This window comes from Corylus avellana, chromosome 8, assembly GCF_965113065.1.
Source record: "Corylus avellana chromosome 8, dhCorAvel1.hap1.2, whole genome shotgun sequence".
NCBI lineage: Eukaryota > Viridiplantae > Streptophyta > Magnoliopsida > Fagales > Betulaceae > Corylus > Corylus avellana.
Window position 1 is genome coordinate 21929656 of NC_142497.1, and position 21255 is coordinate 21950910.

At 36.7% G+C, this 21255-nt stretch overlaps 2 protein-coding genes and 1 non-coding gene across 3 annotated transcripts; all 3 read left to right on the forward strand.

The window, feature by feature from the left end:
* Positions 1–1430: 1430 nt before the first annotated feature.
* Positions 1431–8662, forward strand: LOC148584283 (TMV resistance protein N-like). Its single transcript, XM_088518837.1, has 9 exons — positions 1431–1472; positions 1607–1835; positions 2133–2192; positions 3835–4339; positions 4952–6047; positions 6300–6575; positions 6668–7888; positions 7964–8035; positions 8126–8662. The coding sequence occupies exons 1-9, from the start codon at positions 1431–1433 to the stop codon at positions 8660–8662; spliced, it is 4038 nt and encodes a 1345-aa protein (XP_088374963.1).
* A 3708-nt stretch (positions 8663–12370) lies between these two features.
* Positions 12371–17798, forward strand: LOC132164320 (TMV resistance protein N-like). The gene is made up of 7 exons (XM_088518972.1): positions 12371–12488; positions 12962–13466; positions 14081–15176; positions 15392–15667; positions 15763–16992; positions 17084–17150; positions 17235–17798. The coding sequence occupies exons 1-7, from the start codon at positions 12410–12412 to the stop codon at positions 17711–17713; spliced, it is 3732 nt and encodes a 1243-aa protein (XP_088375098.1). The 5' UTR covers positions 12371–12409; the 3' UTR covers positions 17714–17798.
* A 2197-nt stretch (positions 17799–19995) lies between these two features.
* TRNAK-UUU (transfer RNA lysine (anticodon UUU)) lies at positions 19996–20068 on the forward strand. Its single transcript has one exon. It is a non-coding gene; the product is annotated as a tRNA-Lys (tRNA).
* Positions 20069–21255: the final 1187 nt, after the last annotated feature.

The following is a 21255-nucleotide window of genomic DNA, read 5'->3' on the forward strand; positions in this document are numbered from 1 at the left end:
ACTCAAAACTATTAAAACAAGGAAAACAACTATCAACCCTTCATTGGGGGGGGAGGGGGATCATCAAGCTTGATAAATTCAAACAGAACATATCATTCAATCAACGTATTGTTCATTTATTGACACTTTCTATGCATGTTACAAAGATCCAAGAAATTAACCAATCCGAGATCACCATCCATTTCAATCATCCAAAATTACGCAAGTTATGCATTCCCAACAAAATCAACACCCATCTCTCATTCCAACCTCAGAATCGATCGGTTTCATACATAACCAATTGATGTTGCAAATTAAAAATCAATATTCAAGCACCAACTCAAATCAGCATCATCCATATATATGTATATTTTTACATGCAACCCATAATCAACATTATTCACATCGAGGAAGACATCACCCAACTCAAGTAACAATCACATTTTTATTTCACAATATTGACTTGACAATCCAGCCAACTCCATAATTTCTTTTTCTTTTCAAAAAAAAGAAAAAAAATTATTGATAAAAAATTGATTGAGCGTTCACACTTATAGAAATACACAAGTTTATAAGTTGCAAAATTTTGTGACCTAGCCACGCAGGTCGAATTGTTGGGCCGGTTTGAGCCCAACCCCGATAGCCTCCCAAAGGGGCTATTTGGCCCATGCCCTAAGCGATGGACCTATGGTAAATCCTAATCCAAGTCTCGGCCATGGAAACCCAGAAACTGAGCGTTAAACCCATTTTGTTCATATATATATATCCCCATATTTCTCACTTCTTCAGTCTCCGGGTCCTCATAGGGGTCAAGTGTCAATGTCAGATACTTTGGGGGGTAAAGTGTCACTTTTTAAACATTGAGGTTAAAAGTGCAAATTTGTGGATAGTTCAAGAGGTAAAGAGTATTTTCCCCTATTTAGTATACTCTCATACGATTCCTATACAACTATTACGATGTGACAGTGAAAATCTGCATTTTGATCAATAAGAGTTTATAGCGAGAACAGATCAATGGCTGACCATTATGTTGCCTTTTTATTAAGAGAATCCAATTATTCATTTAGGAAATCATTTGGCACATTCTTCCTTTTACATCCAAATTGATGGCACCTTCAGATGGATACAAATGACAACAAATTTTTCTATATTTATGTGACACCCTTTTTTTTTTCTAGGCATTTATGTGATGTGACTATTATTGAAACCCATGACTATGTTTTCTTTCAATGTGTCACCTTATCCAAATGGTATGGCAATTTTTTTCTTGGCCCTTAAATCGACAGCTTTAGTAATTTGATTGTCACTTCTACTAAACTCTAAAACATAGAAACTTCTATTAAACATTTAAGCAAAAACACTAGTAATCTTCATGGGTGAAACAGGACTGGAGCTACAAATATTCAATCAAAACACTTGTAATATTGCCCTGGGCATTTGAATCTCCATCCATGGCATCTAAACTCACTATTGTAAGATCTAAAAATGAGCAGGTGATGAAAAACCTGCAACCAAAATTTGTGTATAGCAGCACTACTTTATAGTTGTCCATTTCTTCACAGCTGCAACTTCCAAGATGTTTTCTCAATACCAGGAATTTTTAACTCTGCTTTCTTTCTGGCTTTAGACTACGGGAGACCCCACTCAAGAGCCTTCCCATTCCCTTCTCAAACAAAATTCTCTCTTTTTCTCATATATATATATAAAGAAAACGCATTATGCAATCGCAAAGCAGATTCCACGCAATCACCCATCACCACCAACCCAGCTGTTGACTCATCCAGTCAACAAAGACCCAGTCACCAGAACATCATTCGTTTTATCTAAAAGAAAAGTAAAAAAGAAAAAAGAAAAAGGTAAAACAAAAGAGAAAGCTCCGAGAAATTTTGAGGAGACCGTTTAGTCAAAAAGAATGATGGAGTTTTCTTCTTCTTCATCTTCATTCAGCTGATCCTCTCTCTCTCTCTCTCTCTCTCTCTCTCTCTCGCACACTTAATTCCCACATTTCTCACTTCTCCCCTAATATTACCCACCAAACCACGATTTCTTCTGCAAACTACCCCGCCATCCCTCCCTATCAACCGCTCTGCCACCCATGGACCAAATCATCAGTGTGATACGACGATGCTTGCCTTTGTGCTTACCACTGCCAGAATCCGAAGACCAAAACGACGCCTCCCAGGTTGTCGGCGTCGAAGACCAAAACGAAGACGGTAATGCTTTCATTGAACTCACAGATCAAATAGAAATGGTTAGGTGTATGCATTTGTATTTATTTGTGTGTTATGGCCCGATTAGCCCGGGAAAGGTAATCGATAAGACTGAGTGCTCAAATATTTTTTTCTTGCGTTTAATTTTTTTTTTTTTTTTAAAAAAAAAAAAAAACAAATTTGCACGCGGAGTCTTCTTCATCCCCAAATTCTCATTCTCAGGGAGACAGAGAGAAACAGAGAGACCCATTTGAGTGACCGATGGAAATCTTTCATTTCCGCTTCCATTTCACTATGCCTTGGTTCTCGGCCATATATAACGGAAGTTAAAGCTATTTTTTTTATTATTATTATTATTTATATATTGTTAAGTTGAAGAAGACTGAAGAGGAGTACATGTGCATGATACAGAGGAAGCAGCCGAGGCCACAGCAGGAGTAGAAGACGATGACGATGTTGCCTCCCAAGCCAATAAGCAAGCTTTGGTTATGGTCATAGCCAGATGTGAAGTAGCCTCAGTGAGTTTAATTCTCATATATAAACTTTTTTGTGAGCTCAAACAATCTAATTTTATCAAAAGTTTTGCTATAGATGAACGATGAATGCCAATGGGGAATATGCGAGGTGGCATCTCCTACTAAAGAATATCCTTTTCCAGTACACAGCTATGGCTGCATAGTGGATCCAGATTGCCCAGTTTGGAAAGTGGTACAATAATATGCCAAAACTGAATTTGAATATTGTTATACAAGGTTTTCATTCATTCCTTCCTTGTATTAAATTTTCATACATGTTCTTTATGGTTTTGAAATTAGGTGTGGAGATGCTCAGAGGACATGTCTATACTCATAACAACCTATTACGGCACACATAACCATCCACTTCCTGTCGATTCAATTACAGCCATGGCTTCCGCGGCCTCAGCAGATTTCTTTAGGTTATTGGATTCAAGTAATCCTCTTTCAGAAGGAACCTCCAGTTTCACCCAAGCATCCCTTCCTTACTATATGATTAACCCTAACGACCCTTCCGAAGGAATTGTTCTTTACCTTACAATCAACTCTTACGATCCTATGTCAAAAAAAAAAAACTCTTACGATCCCCCTCAATTCCCAATGCCCAAATCACCCGTGAGAGACCAAGACAAAAACCAGCCTCCCAAGATTCTTGTCGGCAAAGACTCTAAGAAGGACGGTACTGTACATCAAATAGATATGCAAATGTATTTGCGTGTTATGGCAATTTGATTTGATTAATTTATTTGGCATACTGGTGTGATGTAGATGCTCCGCAAAATTTAGTAGAGAACTCTAGTGAAAGCCAAATATGCATCCTCAAATTCTCAAGGAGACAGAAACAGAGAGACCCATTTGAAAGGCTGATAGAAATCTTTCATTTCCACTACGGCTTGGTTCTCGGCCACAATGGAAGTGAAAGTTATTTTTTAAAAAATAAAAATCTAATTTGAAAAAGAAACAGAGTGAATGATCCATAAAAACAATTTGCATTTTGAATTAGATTTTAACAAATCTTTCTCATTTTTTAAATTTAGAAAAAAAAAAAAAAAAAAAATCTTGATTTCACCCATTATACATGCATGCTCTGTACTCCTCCTGGTTCTCACCGGATTTGTCTCCTTTTGCAGTCCAATCAAACTCAACTACAACAACTACCTCCTTCTCTAGACCTCATTGCAATTACGATGTTTTTTTGAGTTTCAGAGGTGAAGACACCCGCAAGAGCTTTACTGATCACCTCTACTCTGCTTTGGTGCAACTCGGAATTCGCACCTTTCGGGATGACGAAGAGCTTCCAAGAGGAAAGACTATCTCTACTGAACTACTCAATGTGATTCGTGTATCAAAAATTTCCATTGTGATTTTCTCCGAAGGCTATGCTTCTTCTAGGTGGTGCCTCGATGAGCTTGTGGAGATTGTGCACTGTAAGAATACCAAAGGCCAGACTCTTTTTCCCATATTTTATCACGTGGACCCTTCGGATGTTCGAAACCAGACCGGAACTTTTGCGAAAGCTTTTGCTTGGCATGAAGAGCGGTCTCAAACTGATATGGAGAGGGTGCAGAGGTGGAGGGAAGCTCTTACTGATGCAGCGAATTGTTCCGGCTGGGATCTCAAATGCATTGCAAATGGGTATTATGCTATGGACTCTAGTACTGTTTCAAACATTTTTTTTTCTTGCTCCTTTTATTTTCTTTTAAATTTTAGACAAGAGTTGATAAAAAGTAACATTAAGCTAAATGGATAGACGAAAATTAGTGTTTGAGTTGAATAAGTTTATGGTTTTCTGTTAGATCATGCTATCTAGAGACAACCTTTTTTTCTGTAGAATTAGCAAGTATAGGATTGTTTTTTTATCGTACACTTGACTAGTTGAGAGGGATGATATCGTAACATTTCTTTGCTGAAAACAGTTAATGGCTTTTTCTGCTAGAAAAAAAAAAAAAAAAAAAAAAAAAAAAAAAGTTTCATGGCATGTTATCAGGAGAAGAAATTACATAGAAATATATTTAAATGATAATTATCACTAAATTTGATAAAACGTAATTGTTTCTCGTGACGTATTATATCTTAAATTACATAGAAATATATTTAAATGATAATTATCACTACATTTGATAAAAGGTAATTGTTTTTCATGACGTATTATATCTTAAATGATTGAGATGATAACAGCTTTATGGTGTTGATGAGTCATAATTTTATGTATTTATTTTATCTTTGTGCTTATTTTATTGTTCGCAGGTATGAATCAAGTTTCATCAAAGAGTATATTATTGAAGAAATTTTGTGTAAAGTGAACCCCAATCGCTTGAATGTTGCCAAATACCCAATAGGAATGAAGTCTCGTGTTCAAGATATAAAAGATTTATTAAATCTTGGAACAAGTGATGTTCGCATTGTGGGCATTTGCGGAATGGGTGGTATAGGTAAAACAACCCTAGCAAAAGCTGTCTATAATGAAATATGTGTTGTATTTGAAGGAAGTAGTTTTCTTTCAAACTTTAAAGAAAGCACAGAAAAGCCTGATGGCTTACTTCATTTACAAGAGCAACTTCTTAATGATATCTTGAGAAGGAATTTTAAGATTGATAATGTTGATAGAGGAATTACTATAATTGAGGAAAGAATTCGTGGAAAAAAAGTTCTTGTCATTGTTGATGATGTGGATGACTTTGAAAAACTACATTGGTTAGTCGAAAAGGAATGGCTTGGTCCAGGAAGTAGAATCATTGTAACAAGTAGAGATGAACATGTGTTAAGTCCATTGAGAGTAGATGAAAAATATAAGGTTAGAAAATTGAATCAAATGGAGGCTCTTCGACTATTCAGTTGGCATGCGTTCAAGATGGCTGATCCAAAGCAAGATTACTTAGAGTTGTCAATTCAAGCACTGGGTTATGCTGGAGGAATTCCATTAGCTCTTGTGGTTTTGGGTTCTTTTCTTAAAGATAGAAGCGTTGCCGAATGGAAAAGTGAATTGGAAAGATTACGAAGCACTCCTGATGACAAGATTCAAAAAATACTTAGAATAAGTTTTGATTCACTCAAGAGTCCTATAAATGACATATTCCTTGATATTGCATGTTTCTTTGTCGGTATGGACAAAGAATATGCTATCAAAGTACTTGATGGTTGTAATTTCTCTCCAGGGATTGGTATCCCTATTCTCATTCAAAGGTCACTTGTGACAGTTGATTTCCAAAATAAGTTGATGATGCATAATCTAATTCGAGATATGGGAATGGAAATTGTTCGTCAAGAATCGCCCAAATATCCAGAAGAACGCAGCAGGTTGTGTTTACACGAGGATGTCTTAAATGTATTGCACAACCATACGGTAAGTTGTATATATATATATATATATATATATATATATATATATATATATATATATATACACACTATACAATCATGCAGTTTACAACTTTAAAATGGTATGCAATCACATTTTATACAATTCTAATCATGTTCAAATCACTATTGTATTCTTTTTTAAAGTATGGTGAGAATAATTACTCGAGTTCAAAGTTATTATAGCTTTACACAAAATGAGGATGTGTGTTACTAATTCAACCATCTATTTTGTCAGGGATCGAAAAGAGTCGAAGGTCTCATTTTCAATCTCCTTGTACTTGATGATGAACATTTGAAAACTGAAGCATTTACAAATATGAAGAATTTGAGATTGCTCCAAATCAACTCTGTACATCTAAAAGGATCTTATGAGCATCTCTCTAAGGAGCTAAAATGGTTTTGTTGGCATAACTGCCCTTTGGAATTTCTACCACAGAACTTTCATCTAGAGAATCTTGTCATTCTTGACATGCAACATAGTAATGTCAAACAAGTTTGGAAGAAGAAGAAAGTATGACGAATCTTACAATGTTTTTTTTTCCAACTATTAATGTTAAATATTTAACTACTAAGAAATTATTTTTTCTTTATTTTGTTTCGCAGATATTCAACAAGTTGAAGGTCCTTAATCTCAGCAATTCCAAATATCTCACCAAATCACCAGACTTCTCAGAAGTCCCTCAACTAGAGATCCTACTACTTGAAGGTTGCACAAGCTTGGTTCAGGTTCATGAGTCTATTGGATATCTCAAAAGACTTGTTTTGTTGAATTTACGAAAATGCAAGAACCTTAGGAATCTTCCAAGCAGCATTTACAAGTTAGAATCTCTTGAAACTTTTGTCTTGTCTGAGTGCTTTAATCTTAAAAAGTTCCCAGAGAACTTGGAGTATATGATGGCTTTAACGGTGTTGCATGTGGAGAACACTGCTATTAAGCAACTACCATCCTCCTTCAGCAATTTGAAGAATCTCGAAACATTATCATTACGTGGAAGTGAATGTCTCATCAAATCACCGGAGTTTGTACAAACCTCTCGCCTAAAGAAATTGGTACTTGAAGGTTGTATAAGCTTGGTTGAGGTTCATAAGTCTATTGGACTTCTAAAAATACTAAAGGAACTAAATCTACGGGGATGCAAGAAGCTTAGAAATCTTCCAAGTAACATTTCTAATTTAGAGTTTCTTGAAACTCTTGTGTTGTCTGACTGCTTAGAACTTGACAAGTTACCAAAAAAATTGGGGAATATGAAGGCTTTAAAAATTTTGCTCGCAGGCAAAACTACTATTGAGCAACGACCATCAGCATCATTAGGTCTTATGAGGAATCTTGCAAGTATGTCCTCATCATGGATATCACCCAAAAGCTCCAACCACATAAGTTTGTTACCTTCCATTTTTGAATTATGTTCTTTGACAAACGTGAGACAGCTAGATCTTAGTGGACGTAATTTGTCTGAAGATGAGTTTCCCATTGAATTTGGACTTTTATCTTCACTCAAACTATTGGATTTATCGAGAAACAATTTTTGTAACCTACCTAATTGCATCCACTACCTTCCTGGATTATTGGAATTGAATTTGAATGAATGTAAGACTCTTCAATCAATCATAGTCCCCTTAAATGTTCAGATTTTTGGAACTTTGAGAGCAAATGACTGCACATCATTGGAAAGAATCTTATCTTTGACAATAAGAGTTTTTTTCCTTAATAATTGCGACAAACTGGTTGAGATTCAAAGTTTGGAGAGTTTGCAACCTGGAGCATGTCTTCACATGGGAATGTGCAACAATCTATCACCTGCTTTTAGGGAGAGTGTTCTCCAGGTATTTCTCTCTCTCTCTCTCTCTCTCTCTCTCTTTCTCTCTCTCGTTTATGACGTAAACACTTTTTTGAAATAGATGATGTGCAAGGCATATAGAGGTAGCATTTGCCTCCCCGGAAGTGAGATCCCAAATTGGTTTAGCCATCTGGCAGATGAAGATTTTTCCGTTTGCCTCTCCGGAAGTAAGCTTCCATTTTGGTTAGGAGATACAATGGGAATGGGTTGGTGTACCCGTCAGACAATAGCTTCTTTAAAATCCTTTCGTGTACCTTCCTTTTGGGATGGTAAAATTGGCCAGATGCTTTTTTGCGTTGTTTTTGCACCAAAAAAGGAAGCACCCAGTGAGCTATCTCGACTGGGTGTCTTCAACTGGAACTTACGTAATAAAACTAGAACTCACCAAATGGAAAGCTTGACAATGTCCAGAGGCCATCGCTTCGTTCGTAGCTGTGAAGATCATATATTTGTACAGGCGGGGGAGTTTGGATTTGAGATGAAAAGTGGAGACGAAATAGAGCTGTCCGTCCAACATCTATCCGTACCGATGGACCGGAGTGAAGAGCTTGTGGGTGAAATACAAGTGAAGAAGTGTGGAATTCATCTTGTTGATGACCCAAATGTAATGGATACAAGTGGATACGAAATACGTCGGTTCTCCTTCGGCAAGGAATTCCCAATTTATGCAGGAGACAATGAGGTTACAAAAATACCATTGAGTGAACTATTTGACGAGGCAAAGGCAAATGTTCGACAGCACAATTCCCCCCAAATATAGATCCTTTTATGCTTTTTTAAATTTGTCGAACCATTTTATGTTATATATATATGTTGTATTTCTCGAACCCTTTTTTCCTATTTTGAAAGCTTGAATATTGAGGTCATTTTCTTCCCTATATTTGTTGCTGCGCACACAACTCCGGCATTATTTGGATTGTTATTGTGAGGACAAACCATCATGGACTTGCAAAAAATATTTTAAGGAAATATTGATCAAATTTTTCTACCATTTATGTGACTTTTTTTTCTAGGCATTTATGTGACACTATTATTGAAACACGTACGTGACTATCTTTTTCCTTCTGTGTGTCCCCTGTCCAAATGGTATTATACAATTATAGCATCCAATTCATGGACACATGATGAATTTGTTCATTCTGGAACTCCGAGCTGTGTGGAAAGTGTTTTGGATTAAAAAAAAAAAAAAAAAAAAAAAAAAAAAAAAAAAAAAATCATTTTCCTTACATGCAACCATTTTTAAATCAACTCAAAACTATTAAAACAAGGAAAACAACTATCAACCCTTCATTGGGGGGGGGGGTGGGCGAATCATCAAGCTTGATAAATTCAAACAGCTAGAACATATCATTCAATCAACGTATTGTTCATTTATTGACACTTTCTATGCATGTTACAAAGATCCAAGAAATTAACCAATCCGAGATCACCATCCATTTCAATCATCCAAAATTACGAAAGTTATGCATTCCCAACAAAATCAACACCCATCTCTCATTCCAACCTCAGAATCGATCGGTTTCATACATAACCAATTGATGTTGCAAATTAAAAATCAATATTCAAGAACTAACTCAAATCAGCATCATCCATATATATGTATATTTTCACATGCAACCCACAATCAACATTATTCACATCGAAGAAGACATCACCCAACTCAAGTAACAATCACATTTTTATTTCACAATATTGACTTGACAATCCAGCCAACTCTATAATTTCTTTCTTCTTTTTTTTCAAAAAAAAGAAAAAAAATTATTGATAAAAAATTGATTGAGCGTTCACACTTATAGAAATACACAAGTTTATAAGTTGCAAAATTTTGTGACCTAGCCACGCAGGTCAAATTGTTGGGCCGGTTTGAGCCCAACCCCGATAGCCTCCCGAAGGGGTTATTTGGCCCATGCCCTAAGCGATGGACCTATGGTAAATCCTAATCCAAGTCTCGGCCATGGAAACCCAGAAACTGAGCGTTAAACCCATTTTGTTCATATATATATCCCCATATTTCTCACTTCTTCAGCCTCCGGGTCCTCATGGGGGTCAAGTGTCAATGTCAGATACTTTGAGGGGTAAAGTGTCACTTTTTAAACATTGAGGTTAAAAGTGAAAATTTGTGAATAGTTCAATAGGTAAAAAGTATTTTCCCCTATTTAGTATACTCTCATACGATTCCTATACAACTATTACGATGTGACAGTGAAAATCTGCATTTTGATCAATAAGAGTTTATAGCGAGAACAAATCAATGGCTAACCATTATGTTGCTTTTTATTAAGAGAATCAAATTATTCATTTAGGAAATCATTTGGCACATTCTTCCTATTACATCCAAATTGATGGCACCTTCAGATGGATACAAATGACAACAAATTTTTCTATATTTATGTGACACCCTTTTTTTTCTTTCTAGGCATTTATGTGATGTGACTATTATTGAAACCCATGACTATGTTTTCTTTCAATGTGTCACCTTATCCAAATGGTATGGCGATTTTTTTCTTGGCCCTTAAATCGAACAGCTTTAGTAATTTGATTGTCACTTCTGCTAAACTCTAAAACATAGAAACTTCTACTAAACATTTAAGCAAAAACACTAGTAATCTTCATGGGTGAAACAGGACTCGAGCTACAAATATTCAATCAAAACACTTGTAATATTGCCTGGGCATTTGAATCTCCATCCATGGCATCTAAACCCACTATTGTAAGATCTAAAAATGAGCAGGTGATGAAAAACCTGCAACCAAAATTTGTGTATAGCAGCACTACTTTATAGTTGTCCATTTCTTCACAGCTGCAACTTCCAAGATGTTTTCTCAAGACAAGGAATTTTTAACTCTGCTTTCTTTCTGGCTTTAGACTACGGGAGACCCCACTCAAGAGCCTTCCCATTCCCTTCTCAAACAAAATTCTCTCTTTTTCTCATATATATATAAAGAAAACGCATTATGCAATCGCAAAGCAGATTCCACGCAATCACCTCATCACCACCAACCCAGCTGTTGACTCCTCCAGTCAACAAAGACCCAGTCACCAGAACATCATTCGTTTTATCTAAAAGAAAAAAAGAAAAAGGTAAAACAAAAGAGAAAGCTTCGAGAAATTTTGAGGAGACCGTTTAGTCAAAAAGAATGATGGAGTTTTCTTCTTCTTCATCTTCATTCAGCTGATCCTTTCTCTCTCTCTCTCTCTCTCGTACACTTAATTCCCACATTTCTCACTTCTCCCCTAATATTACCCACCAAACCACGATTTCTTCTGCAAACTACCCCGCCATCCCTCCCTATCAACCGCTCTGCCACCCATGGACCAAATCATCAGTGTGATACGACGATGCTTGCCTTTGTGCTTCCCACTGCCAGAATCCGAAGACCAAAACGATGTCTCCCAGGTTGTCGGCGTCGAAGACCAAAACGAAGACGGTAATGTTTTTACTGAACTCACAGATCAAATAGAAATGGTTAGGTGTATGCATTTGTATTTATTTGTGTGTGATGGCCCGATTAGCCCGGGAAAAGTAATCGATAAGACTGAGTGCTCAAATATTTTTTTCTTGCATTTAATTTTTTCTTTTTTTAAAAAAAAAAAAAACAAATTTGCGCGCGGAGTCTTCTTCATCCCCAAATTCTCATTCTCAGGGAGACAGAGAGAAACAGAGAGACCCATTTGAGTGACCGATGGAAATCTTTCATTTCCGCTTCCATTTCACTATGCCTTGGTTCTCGGCCATATATAACGGAAGTTAAAGCTATTTTTTTTATTATTATTATTATTTATATATTGTTAAGTTGAAGAAGACTGAAGAGGAGTACATGTGCATGACACAGAGGAAGCAGCCGAGGCCACAGCAGGAGTAGAAGACGATGACGATGTTGCCTCCCAAGCCAATAAGGAAGCTTTGGTTATGGTCATAGCCAGATGTGAAGTAGCCTCAGTGAGTTTAATTCTCATATATAAACTTTTTTGTGAGCTCAAACAATCTAATTTTATCAAAAGTTTTGCTATAGATGAACGATGAATGCCAATGGGGAATATGCGAGGTGGCATCTCCTACTAAAGAATATCCTTTTCCAGTACACAGCTATGGCTGCATAGTGGATCCAGATTGCCCAGTTTGGAAAGTGGTACAATAATATGCCAAAACTGAATTTGAATATTGTTATACAAGGTTTTCATTCATTCCTTCCTTGTATTAAATTTTCATACATGTTCTTTATGGTTTTGCAATTAGGTGTGGAGATGCTCAGAGGACATGTCTATACTCATAACAACCTATTACGGCACACATAACCATTCACTTCCTGTCGGTTCAATTACAGCCATGGCTTCCGCGGCCTCAGCCGATTTCTTTAGGTTATTGGATTCAAGTAATCCTCTTTCAGAAGGAACCTCCAGTTTCACCCAAGCATCCCTTCCTTACTATATGATTAACCCTAACGACCCTTCCGAAGGAATTGTTCTTTACCTTACAATCAAGTCTTACGATCCCCCTCAATTCCCAATGCCCAAATCACCCGTGAGAGACCAAGACAAAAACCAGCCTCCCAAGATTCTTGTCGGCAAAGACTCTAAGAAGGACGGTACTGTACATCGATGAAATAGATATGCATATGTATTTGTGTGTTATGGCAATTTGATTTGATTAATTTATTTGGCATACTGGTGTGATGTAGATGCTCCACAAAATTTAGTAGAGAACTCTAGTGAAAGCCAAATATACATCCTCAAATTCTCAAGGAGAGAGAAACATAGAGACCCATTTGAAAGGCTGATAGAAATCTTTCATTTCCACTATGGCTTGGTTCTCGGCCACATTGGAAGTGAAAGTTATTTTTAAAAAAATAAAAATCCAATTTGAAAAAGAAACAGAGTGAATGATCCATAAAAACAATTTGCATTTTGAATTAGGTTTAACAAATCTTTCTCATTTTTTAAATTTAGAAAGAAAAAAATAATAATAAAAAACTTAAAAAAGGAAAATCTTGATTGCACCCATTATACATGCTTGCTCTGTACTCCTCCGGGTTCTCACCGGATTTGTCTCCTTTTGCAGTCCAATCAAACTCAACTACAACAACTACCTCCTTCTCTAGACCTCATTGCAATTACGATGTTTTTTTGAGTTTTAGAGGTGAAGACACCCGCAAGAGCTTTACTGATCACCTCTACTCTGCTTTGGTGCAACTCGGAATTCGCACCTTTCGGGATGACGAAGAGCTTCCAAGAGGAAAGACTATCTCTACCGAACTACTCAATGTGATTCGTGTATCAAAAATTTCCATGGTGATTTTCTCCGAAGGCTATGCTTCTTCTAGGTGGTGCCTCGATGAGCTTGTGGAGATTGTGCACTGTAAGAATACCAAAGGCCACACTCTTTTTCCCATATTTTATCACGTGGACCCCTCAGATGTTCGAAACCAGACCGGAACTTTTGCGAAAGCTTTTGCTAGGCATGAAGAGCTGTCTCAAACTGATATGGAGAGGGTGCAGAGGTGGAGGGATGCTCTTACTGATGCTGCGAATTGTTCCGGCTGGGATCTCAAATGCATTGCAAATGGGTATTATGCTATGGACTCTTGTACTTTTTCAAACATTTTTTTTCTTGGTCCTTTTATTTTCTTTTAAATTTTAGACAAGAGTTGATAAAAAGTAACATTAAGCTAAATGGATTGACGAAAATTAGTGTTTGAGTTGAATAAGTTTATGGTTTTCTGTTAGATCATGCTATCTAGAGACAAACCTTTTTTCTGTAGAATTATCAAGTACAGGATTGCTTTTTAGATAAAATATCGTACACTTGAGACTAGTTGAGAGGAATGATATCGTAACATTTCTTTGCTAAAAACAGTTAATGGCTTTTTCTGCTAGAAGGCAAAAAAAAAAAAAAAAAGTGTTTCATGGCATGTTATTAGGAGAAGAAATTACATAGAAATATATTTAAATGATAATTATCACTAAATTTGATAAAACATAATTGTTTGTCGTGACGTATTATATCTTAAATTACATAGAAATATATTTAAATGATAATTATCACTACATTTGATAAAAGGTAATTGTTTGTCATGACGTATTATATCTTAAATGATTGAGATGATAACAGCTTTATGGTGTTGATGAGTCACAATTTTATTTATTTATTTTATCCTTGTGCATATTTTATTTTTCGCAGGTATGAATCCAGATTCATCAAAGAGTATATTATTGAAGAAATTTTGTGTAAAGTGAACCCTAATCGCTTGAATGTTGCCAAATACCCAATAGGAATGAAGTCCCGTGTTCAAGATATAAAAGATTTATTAAATCTTGGAACAAGTGATGTTCGCATTGTGGGCATTTACGGAATGGGTGGTATAGGTAAAACAACCCTAGCAAAAGCTGTCTATAATGAAATATGTGTTGTATTTGAAGGAAGTAGTTTTCTTTCAAACTTTAAAGAAAGCACAGAAAAGCCTGATGGCTTACTTCATTTACAAGAGCAACTTCTTAATGATATCTTGAGAAGGAATTTGAAGATTGGTAATGTTGATAGAGGAATTACTATAATTGAGGAAAGAATTCGTGGAAAAAAAGTTCTTGTCATTGTTGATGATGTGGATGACTTTGAAAAACTACATTTGTTAGTCGAAAAGGAATGGCTTGGTCCGGGAAGTAGAATCATTGTAACAAGTAGAGATGAACATGTGTTAAGTCCATTGAGAGTAGATGAAAAATATAAGGTCAAAAAATTGAATCAAACGGAGGCTCTTCGACTATTCAGTTGGCATGCCTTCAAGATGGCTAATCCAAAGCAAGATTACTCAGAGCTTTCAATTCAAGCATTGGGTTATGCTGAAGGAATTCCATTAGCTCTTGTGGTTTTGGGTTCTTTTCTTAAAGATAGAAGCGTTGCCGAATGGAAAAGTGAAATGGAAAGATTACGAAGCACTCCTAATGACAAGATTCAAAAAATACTTAGAATAAGTTTTGATTCACTCAAGACTCCTATAAATGACATATTCCTTGATATTGCATGTTTCTTTGTCGGTATGGACAAAGAATATGCTATCAAAATACTTGATGGTTGTAATTTCTCTCCAGGGATTGGTATCCCTATTCTCATTCAGAGGTCACTTGTGATAGTTGATTTCCAAAATAAGTTGATGATGCATAGTCTAATTCGAGATATGGGAATGGAAATTGTTCGTCAAGAATCACCTAAATATCCAGAAGAACGCAGCAGGTTGTGGTTACACAAGGATGTCTTAAATGTATTGCACAACCATACGGTAAGTTGTACATATATATCCATATATATATACAATCATGCAGTTTACAACATTAAAATGGTATGCAATCACATTTTATGGAATTCTAATCATGTTCAAATCACTATTGTATTCTTTTTTAAAGTATGGTGAGAATAATTACTTTAGTTCAAAGTTATTATAGCTTTACACAAAATGAGGATGTGCGTTACTAATTCAACCATCTATTTTGTCAGGGATCGAAAAGAGTCGAAGGTCTCATTTTCAATCTCCTTGTACTTGATGATGAACATTTGAAAACTGAAGCATTTACAAATATGAAGAATTTGAGATTGCTCCAAATTAACTCAGTATATCTAAAAGGATCTTATGAGCATCTCTCTAAAGAGCTAAAATGGCTTTGTTGGCATAACTGCCCTTTGGAATTTCTACCACAGAACTTTCATCTAGAGAATCTTGTTATTCTTGACATGCAACATAGTAATGTCAAACAAGTTTGGAAGAAGAAGAAAGTATGATGAATCTTACAATGTTATTTTTTTTTCCAAGTATTAACGTTAAATATTTAACTAACAAGAAATTATTTTTTCTTTATTTTGTTTCACAGATATTCAACGAGTTGAAGGTCCTTAATCTCAGCAATTCCAAATATCTCATCAAATCACCAGACTTCTCAGAAGTCCCTAAACTAGAGATCCTACTACTTGAAGGTTGCACAAGCTTGGTTCAGGTTCATGAGTCTATTGGATATCTCAAAAGACTTGTTTTGTTGAATTTACAAAAATGCAAGAACCTTAGGAATCTTCCAAGCAGCATTTACAAGTTAGAATCTCTTGAAACTCTTGTCTTGTCTGAGTGCTTTAATCTTAAAAAGTTCCCGGAAAACTTGGGGTATATGATGGCTTTAACGGTGTTGCATGTGGAAAACACTGCTATTAAGCAACTACCATCCTCCTTTAGCAATTTGACGAATCTCGAAACATTATCACTACGTGGAAGTGAATGTCTCATCGAATCACCGGAGTTTGTACAAACCTCTCGCCTAAAGGAACTGATACTTGAAGGTTGTACAAGCTTGGTTGAGGTTCATAAGTCTATTGGACTTCTAAAAATACTAAAGGAACTAAATTTACGGGGATGCAAGAAGCTTAGAAATCTTCCAAGTAGCATTTCTAATTTAGAGCTTCTTGAAACTCTTGTGTTGTCTGACTGCTTAGAACTTGACAAGTTACCAGAAAAATTGGGGAATATGAAGGCTTTAAAAATTTTGCTGGCAGGCAAAACTACTATAGAGCAACGACCATCATCATCATTGGGTCTTACGAGAAATCCCGCAATTATGTCCTCATCATGGATATCACCCAAAATCTCCAACCACATAAGTTTGTTACCTTCCATTTTTGAATTAAGTTCGTTGACAAACCTGAGAAAACTAGATCTCAGTGGGCGTAATTTGTCTGAAGATGAGTTTCCCATTGAATTTGGATGTTTATCTTCACTCGAAATATTGGATTTATCAAGAAACAATTTTCGTAACATACCTAATTGCATCAACTACCTTCCTAGATTATTGGAATTGAATTTGGATGGGTGTACTACGCTTCAATCAATCTTACTCCCCTTAAGTGTACATGTTCGGGGAATTTTGAGAGCAAATGACTGCACATCATTGGAAAGAATATTAACTTTGACGGACGAGGGTTTAATATCTTTTTTCCTTGATAATTGCCACAAACTGGTTGAGATTCGAAGTTTGACGAGTTTGCGATCTGCCGTACGTCTTCACATGATAGGGTGCAACAATCTATCACCTGCTTTTAGGGAGAGTGTTCTCCAGGTTATCTCTCTCTCTCTCTCTCTCTCTCTCTCTCTCTCTCTCTCTGTTTCTCTCTCTCTCTAATTATGACGTAAACACTTTTTTGAAATAGATGATGTGCGAGGTAGGTAGTGGTAGCATTTTCCTCCCAGGAAGTGAGATTCCAAATTGGTTTAGCCATCAGACAAATGAAGGTTGTTCCATTTGCCTCCCCAGAAGTGAGATTCGAAGTTATTTTGTCCCTACAGTTGGTTGGTTGAGCTATCAGACAATGGCTTCTTTAATATCCTTTCGTGTACCTTCCTTTTGGGACGGTAAAATCGGCAAGATGCTTCTTTGCGTTGTTTTTGCAGCAAACAAGGAAACACCCAGAGACCTATCTCGAGTGTGTAACTTCAAATGGAGCTTACGTAATAAAACTAGTACTAACCAAATGGACTTCTCCATAGGGTCCCCGCCCGCTCGCTTTTTTGGTAGCTGTGAAGATCATATATTTGTACAGGGGACGGGAGATCATCAGATGTTTGGACTTGAGATGAAAAGTGGAGACGAAATAGAGGTGTCCGTCGCATTTGAATCCTTATCAATGGACCGGAGTGAAGAGCTTAAGGGTGAAATACAAGTGAAGAAGTGTGGAATTCATCTACCAGTTGATGAGCCAAGTGTAATGGATACAAGTGTGGTATTCTCCGTCTGCGAGCTGGGATTCCCGATTTATGCAGGATATAATGAGCTTATTTAAAATACCATTGAGTGAACTACTTGATGAGGCAAAGGCAAATGTTCGACAGCACAATTCCCCCGAAATATAGATCCTTTTATGCTTTTTTAAATTTGTCGAAGCATTTTATGTTATATATATATGTTGTATTTCTCGAACCCTTTTTTCCTTTTTTGAAAGCTTGAATATTGAGGTTATTTTCTTCCCTATATTTGTTGCTACGCACACAGCTCCGGCATTATTAGGATTGTGTCCCCTGTCCAAATGGTATTATTATATCGTCCAATTCATGAACACATGATGAATTTGTTCCTTCTGGAACTCCGAGTTTTGTGGAAAGTGTTTTGGATTTTTTTTTTTTAAAAAAAAAAATTATTTTCCTTGCATGCAACCATTTAAATCAACTCAAAACTATTCAAACAAGGAAAACAACTATCAACCCTTCATGAGGGGGGGGGGGGGGGGGGGGGGGGGGGGGAGGGAGGGAGGGTGTGGGGAGGATCATCAAGCTTGATAAATTCAAACAGACCATATCATTCATTCAACGTATTGTTCAACTTTCTTTGCATGTTACAAAAATCCAAGAAATTAACCAAAATCCGAAATCACCATTCATTTCAATCATCCAAAATTACGAAAGTTATGCATTCCCAACAAAATCAACACCCATCTCATTCCAACCTCATAATCGATCGGTTTCATACATAACCAATTGAAGTTGCAAAAATCAATATTCAAGCACTAACTCAGATTAATCAGCATCATCCATATATATGTATATTTTTACATTCAACCGATAATCAACATTATTCACATCGTGGAAGGCATCACCCAACTCAAGGAACAATCAACCCTCGCATAAATCAACAAGACCTCATCATTTAACACCAAATCGAAATACTCAAGCAATGAACCACATAATCTCTCAAGTTTTTATAGCATTCAAACATCAACCAATCTTTAAACTTTATGAGTATCTTTAAATGAAAGCGAAAGAGTTAGAAATCTCACCTTGCTCTGCCCACATCCCTTTGCCCGTGTGGTACCTTTGTTAATTCCCGTTCTCCTCCTCTTACTTTCGTCCTTCTTTCTCTGTAAAATCCTCGATGGATCTAAACTTTTAGGCTGCAATATATTCAAAAATCACGGCCTAATGAGATCATCGATCCAAATAATCCTATAGATTCGAGTCTTTTAACGGTTTGATAGCTTAACCTATAAAGCTTGAAAAAATATATATAACTTTTTCGATTTAACTCCGAATAACGTGAAATTTGTTTTGAAATTTTCCTCATTTAAAGGTCCACGACATATTAAAAAATCACAACAACCCGTAAATTTTTTGATGCCTAAAAATGCCCCCAAATTTGCTTTGGTTATGTTAGATTGAAATTTTGATTTGATACTTGCGTCTTCTAAAAATCATAACTCTCTTCACAAGTGTCCAAACATCATGAAACCAATTAATTTTAAAACCTTTATTTTTCTTTATTCTATAACACCTTAAAACAGTTTCATTTATCGTCACATATTGAATTATCAGCATCCATAACGGTGTGGCTTCTCTTCCTTTGATTCACTATATTTTTAATTAGTCATTCTCATCATTTTCCAATTTAAGTCCATCTACCCAACTCCATATAAATCTTAATAAAATTGAAAATCTTCATTATCCTTATATTGAAGTCGGTAAATTTTGGAATATCACAAGGAATAAGACTAGAAATCACATTTTAATTTACAATATTGACGTGACAATCCAACCAATTTCATAATTTCTTTTTTTTAAAAAAAAAAATGATTTGAGTGTTCACACTTGTAGAAATACTCAGATTTATAAGTTGCAAAATTTTGAGACCTAGCCACGCGGGTCAAATTATTGGGCCGGTTTGAGCCCGACCCCGATAGCCTCCCAAATGGGCTATTTGGCCCATGCCCTAAGCGGTGGACCTTTGGTAACTCCTAATCCAAGTCTCAGCCATCGAAACCCAGCAACTGAGCGTTAAACCCATTTTGTTCATAAATATATCCCCACATTTCTCACTTCTTCAGCCTCGGGGTCCTCCTTGGGAAGAGCTAAAGCAGCAGTTACAAAAAGGAGAGAGAAGAGTAGGAGAGGTAAAGGAAGCTTAGCTTTGAGCGCCATATATAGTTGCGAAGATTTGCTGGTTTCTGGTGAAGAGAGTGAAGATGGCGTTGGAATATTTTATATTTATAGTGGGAGGAGAGGGAGATGGGTGGGGATGAGAATGGAGATGGGTGGTTTTAGTAAAGAAAAATAGAATAAAAGTAGAAAACGTCAAGCCGTCTTAGCTCAGCCGGTAGAGCGCATGGCTTTTAACCATGTGGTCGTGGGTTCGATTCCCACAGACGGCGTGTTTTTGACACGTAATGGTTGTTTCCTAATTTATTTACATCAGATTTTAACCAAAAAATACACGAAAAATTACAGTCCAAGTGGGCTTTCTGAAATCTTGCAGTGTCAACTTCTTTCAGTCAAGTTTGTTATCCTCCAAATTTTTTTTCCCACTCCAAATCCCATGTCATCTATTTCTATATCCAACCAACTCCCCCTCCTCCATCCCAAATCGCATTCTAACTAATCTAAAATCTTAAGAGCAATCTAAAAGAACTCCTACGAAGAGATGGCGGATGAGGAAAGTAATTGGACATGGATCCCTTACAATTGACGATTCCAACTATACATGAAGGATACTGGTTGTTTTGTTTTTTTTTTTTTTTTTTGATGAATTTTTTGTTGTATTTTGTTTTGGGTTTATATCTCCATGTTTCTACTTGGTTAGATCCAGTATTAGAGACTTCTAATCCATCTTTGTGTTGGCCCCTCTCTCTTCTTCAGTTCTTGATTGGGACGTAGTTAGGGGTGGGCAAAAACCCGCCCAACCCGCAGACCCGGCCCGAACCGCCCCGCCCCGCCCCGCCCCGCGCGATTTTTTTGCTTATTTTTGCGGGTTCGGGTAGGATTTACCCAACCCGTGCGGGGCGGGGCGGGTTGCGGGTATATGAATTTATTTTCTGCGGGTACCCGCCCCGACCCGCATGACTATAAAAACAAAAAACCCTAACCCTAAGTTCATAAGTTTCTTATTTTCAGCCGCCTCTCTTCCTCTCTCTCTGTGACCTTGTCTCATTTTCTTCCGCCTCTCTCCCTCTCTCCGACTCTCTTGCTCTCTCTCTCTCTCTCTCTGGTCTAGTGGTCTGTATGGTCTGCTCTCTCTCAGTCTCTCCTCTGCGTCGCCACTCCACATCTTCAGAGACCACGAGCTGCAGCGCCGCTTCCTCTTCTACAAACCACGATCCAGGTTTTTTTTTTTCCTCTCTAGACCTGTTTCATAAATGGATCGAAACAGATCTGATGTTGGGTTGTGTGTTTGTTCAAACAAATAATTTTATTTTTTCCATTGTTTATAGGTTTTTTTTGGGGCTCTGTAACTTCTATTGTTGGGTTGTGAGAAGAAAGAAACAAAGGAGAATGGAGAAAAAAGAAACAGAGACGAAAATGGAGGAGAAGAAAGAAACCCGCACAACCCGCAAAACCCGCA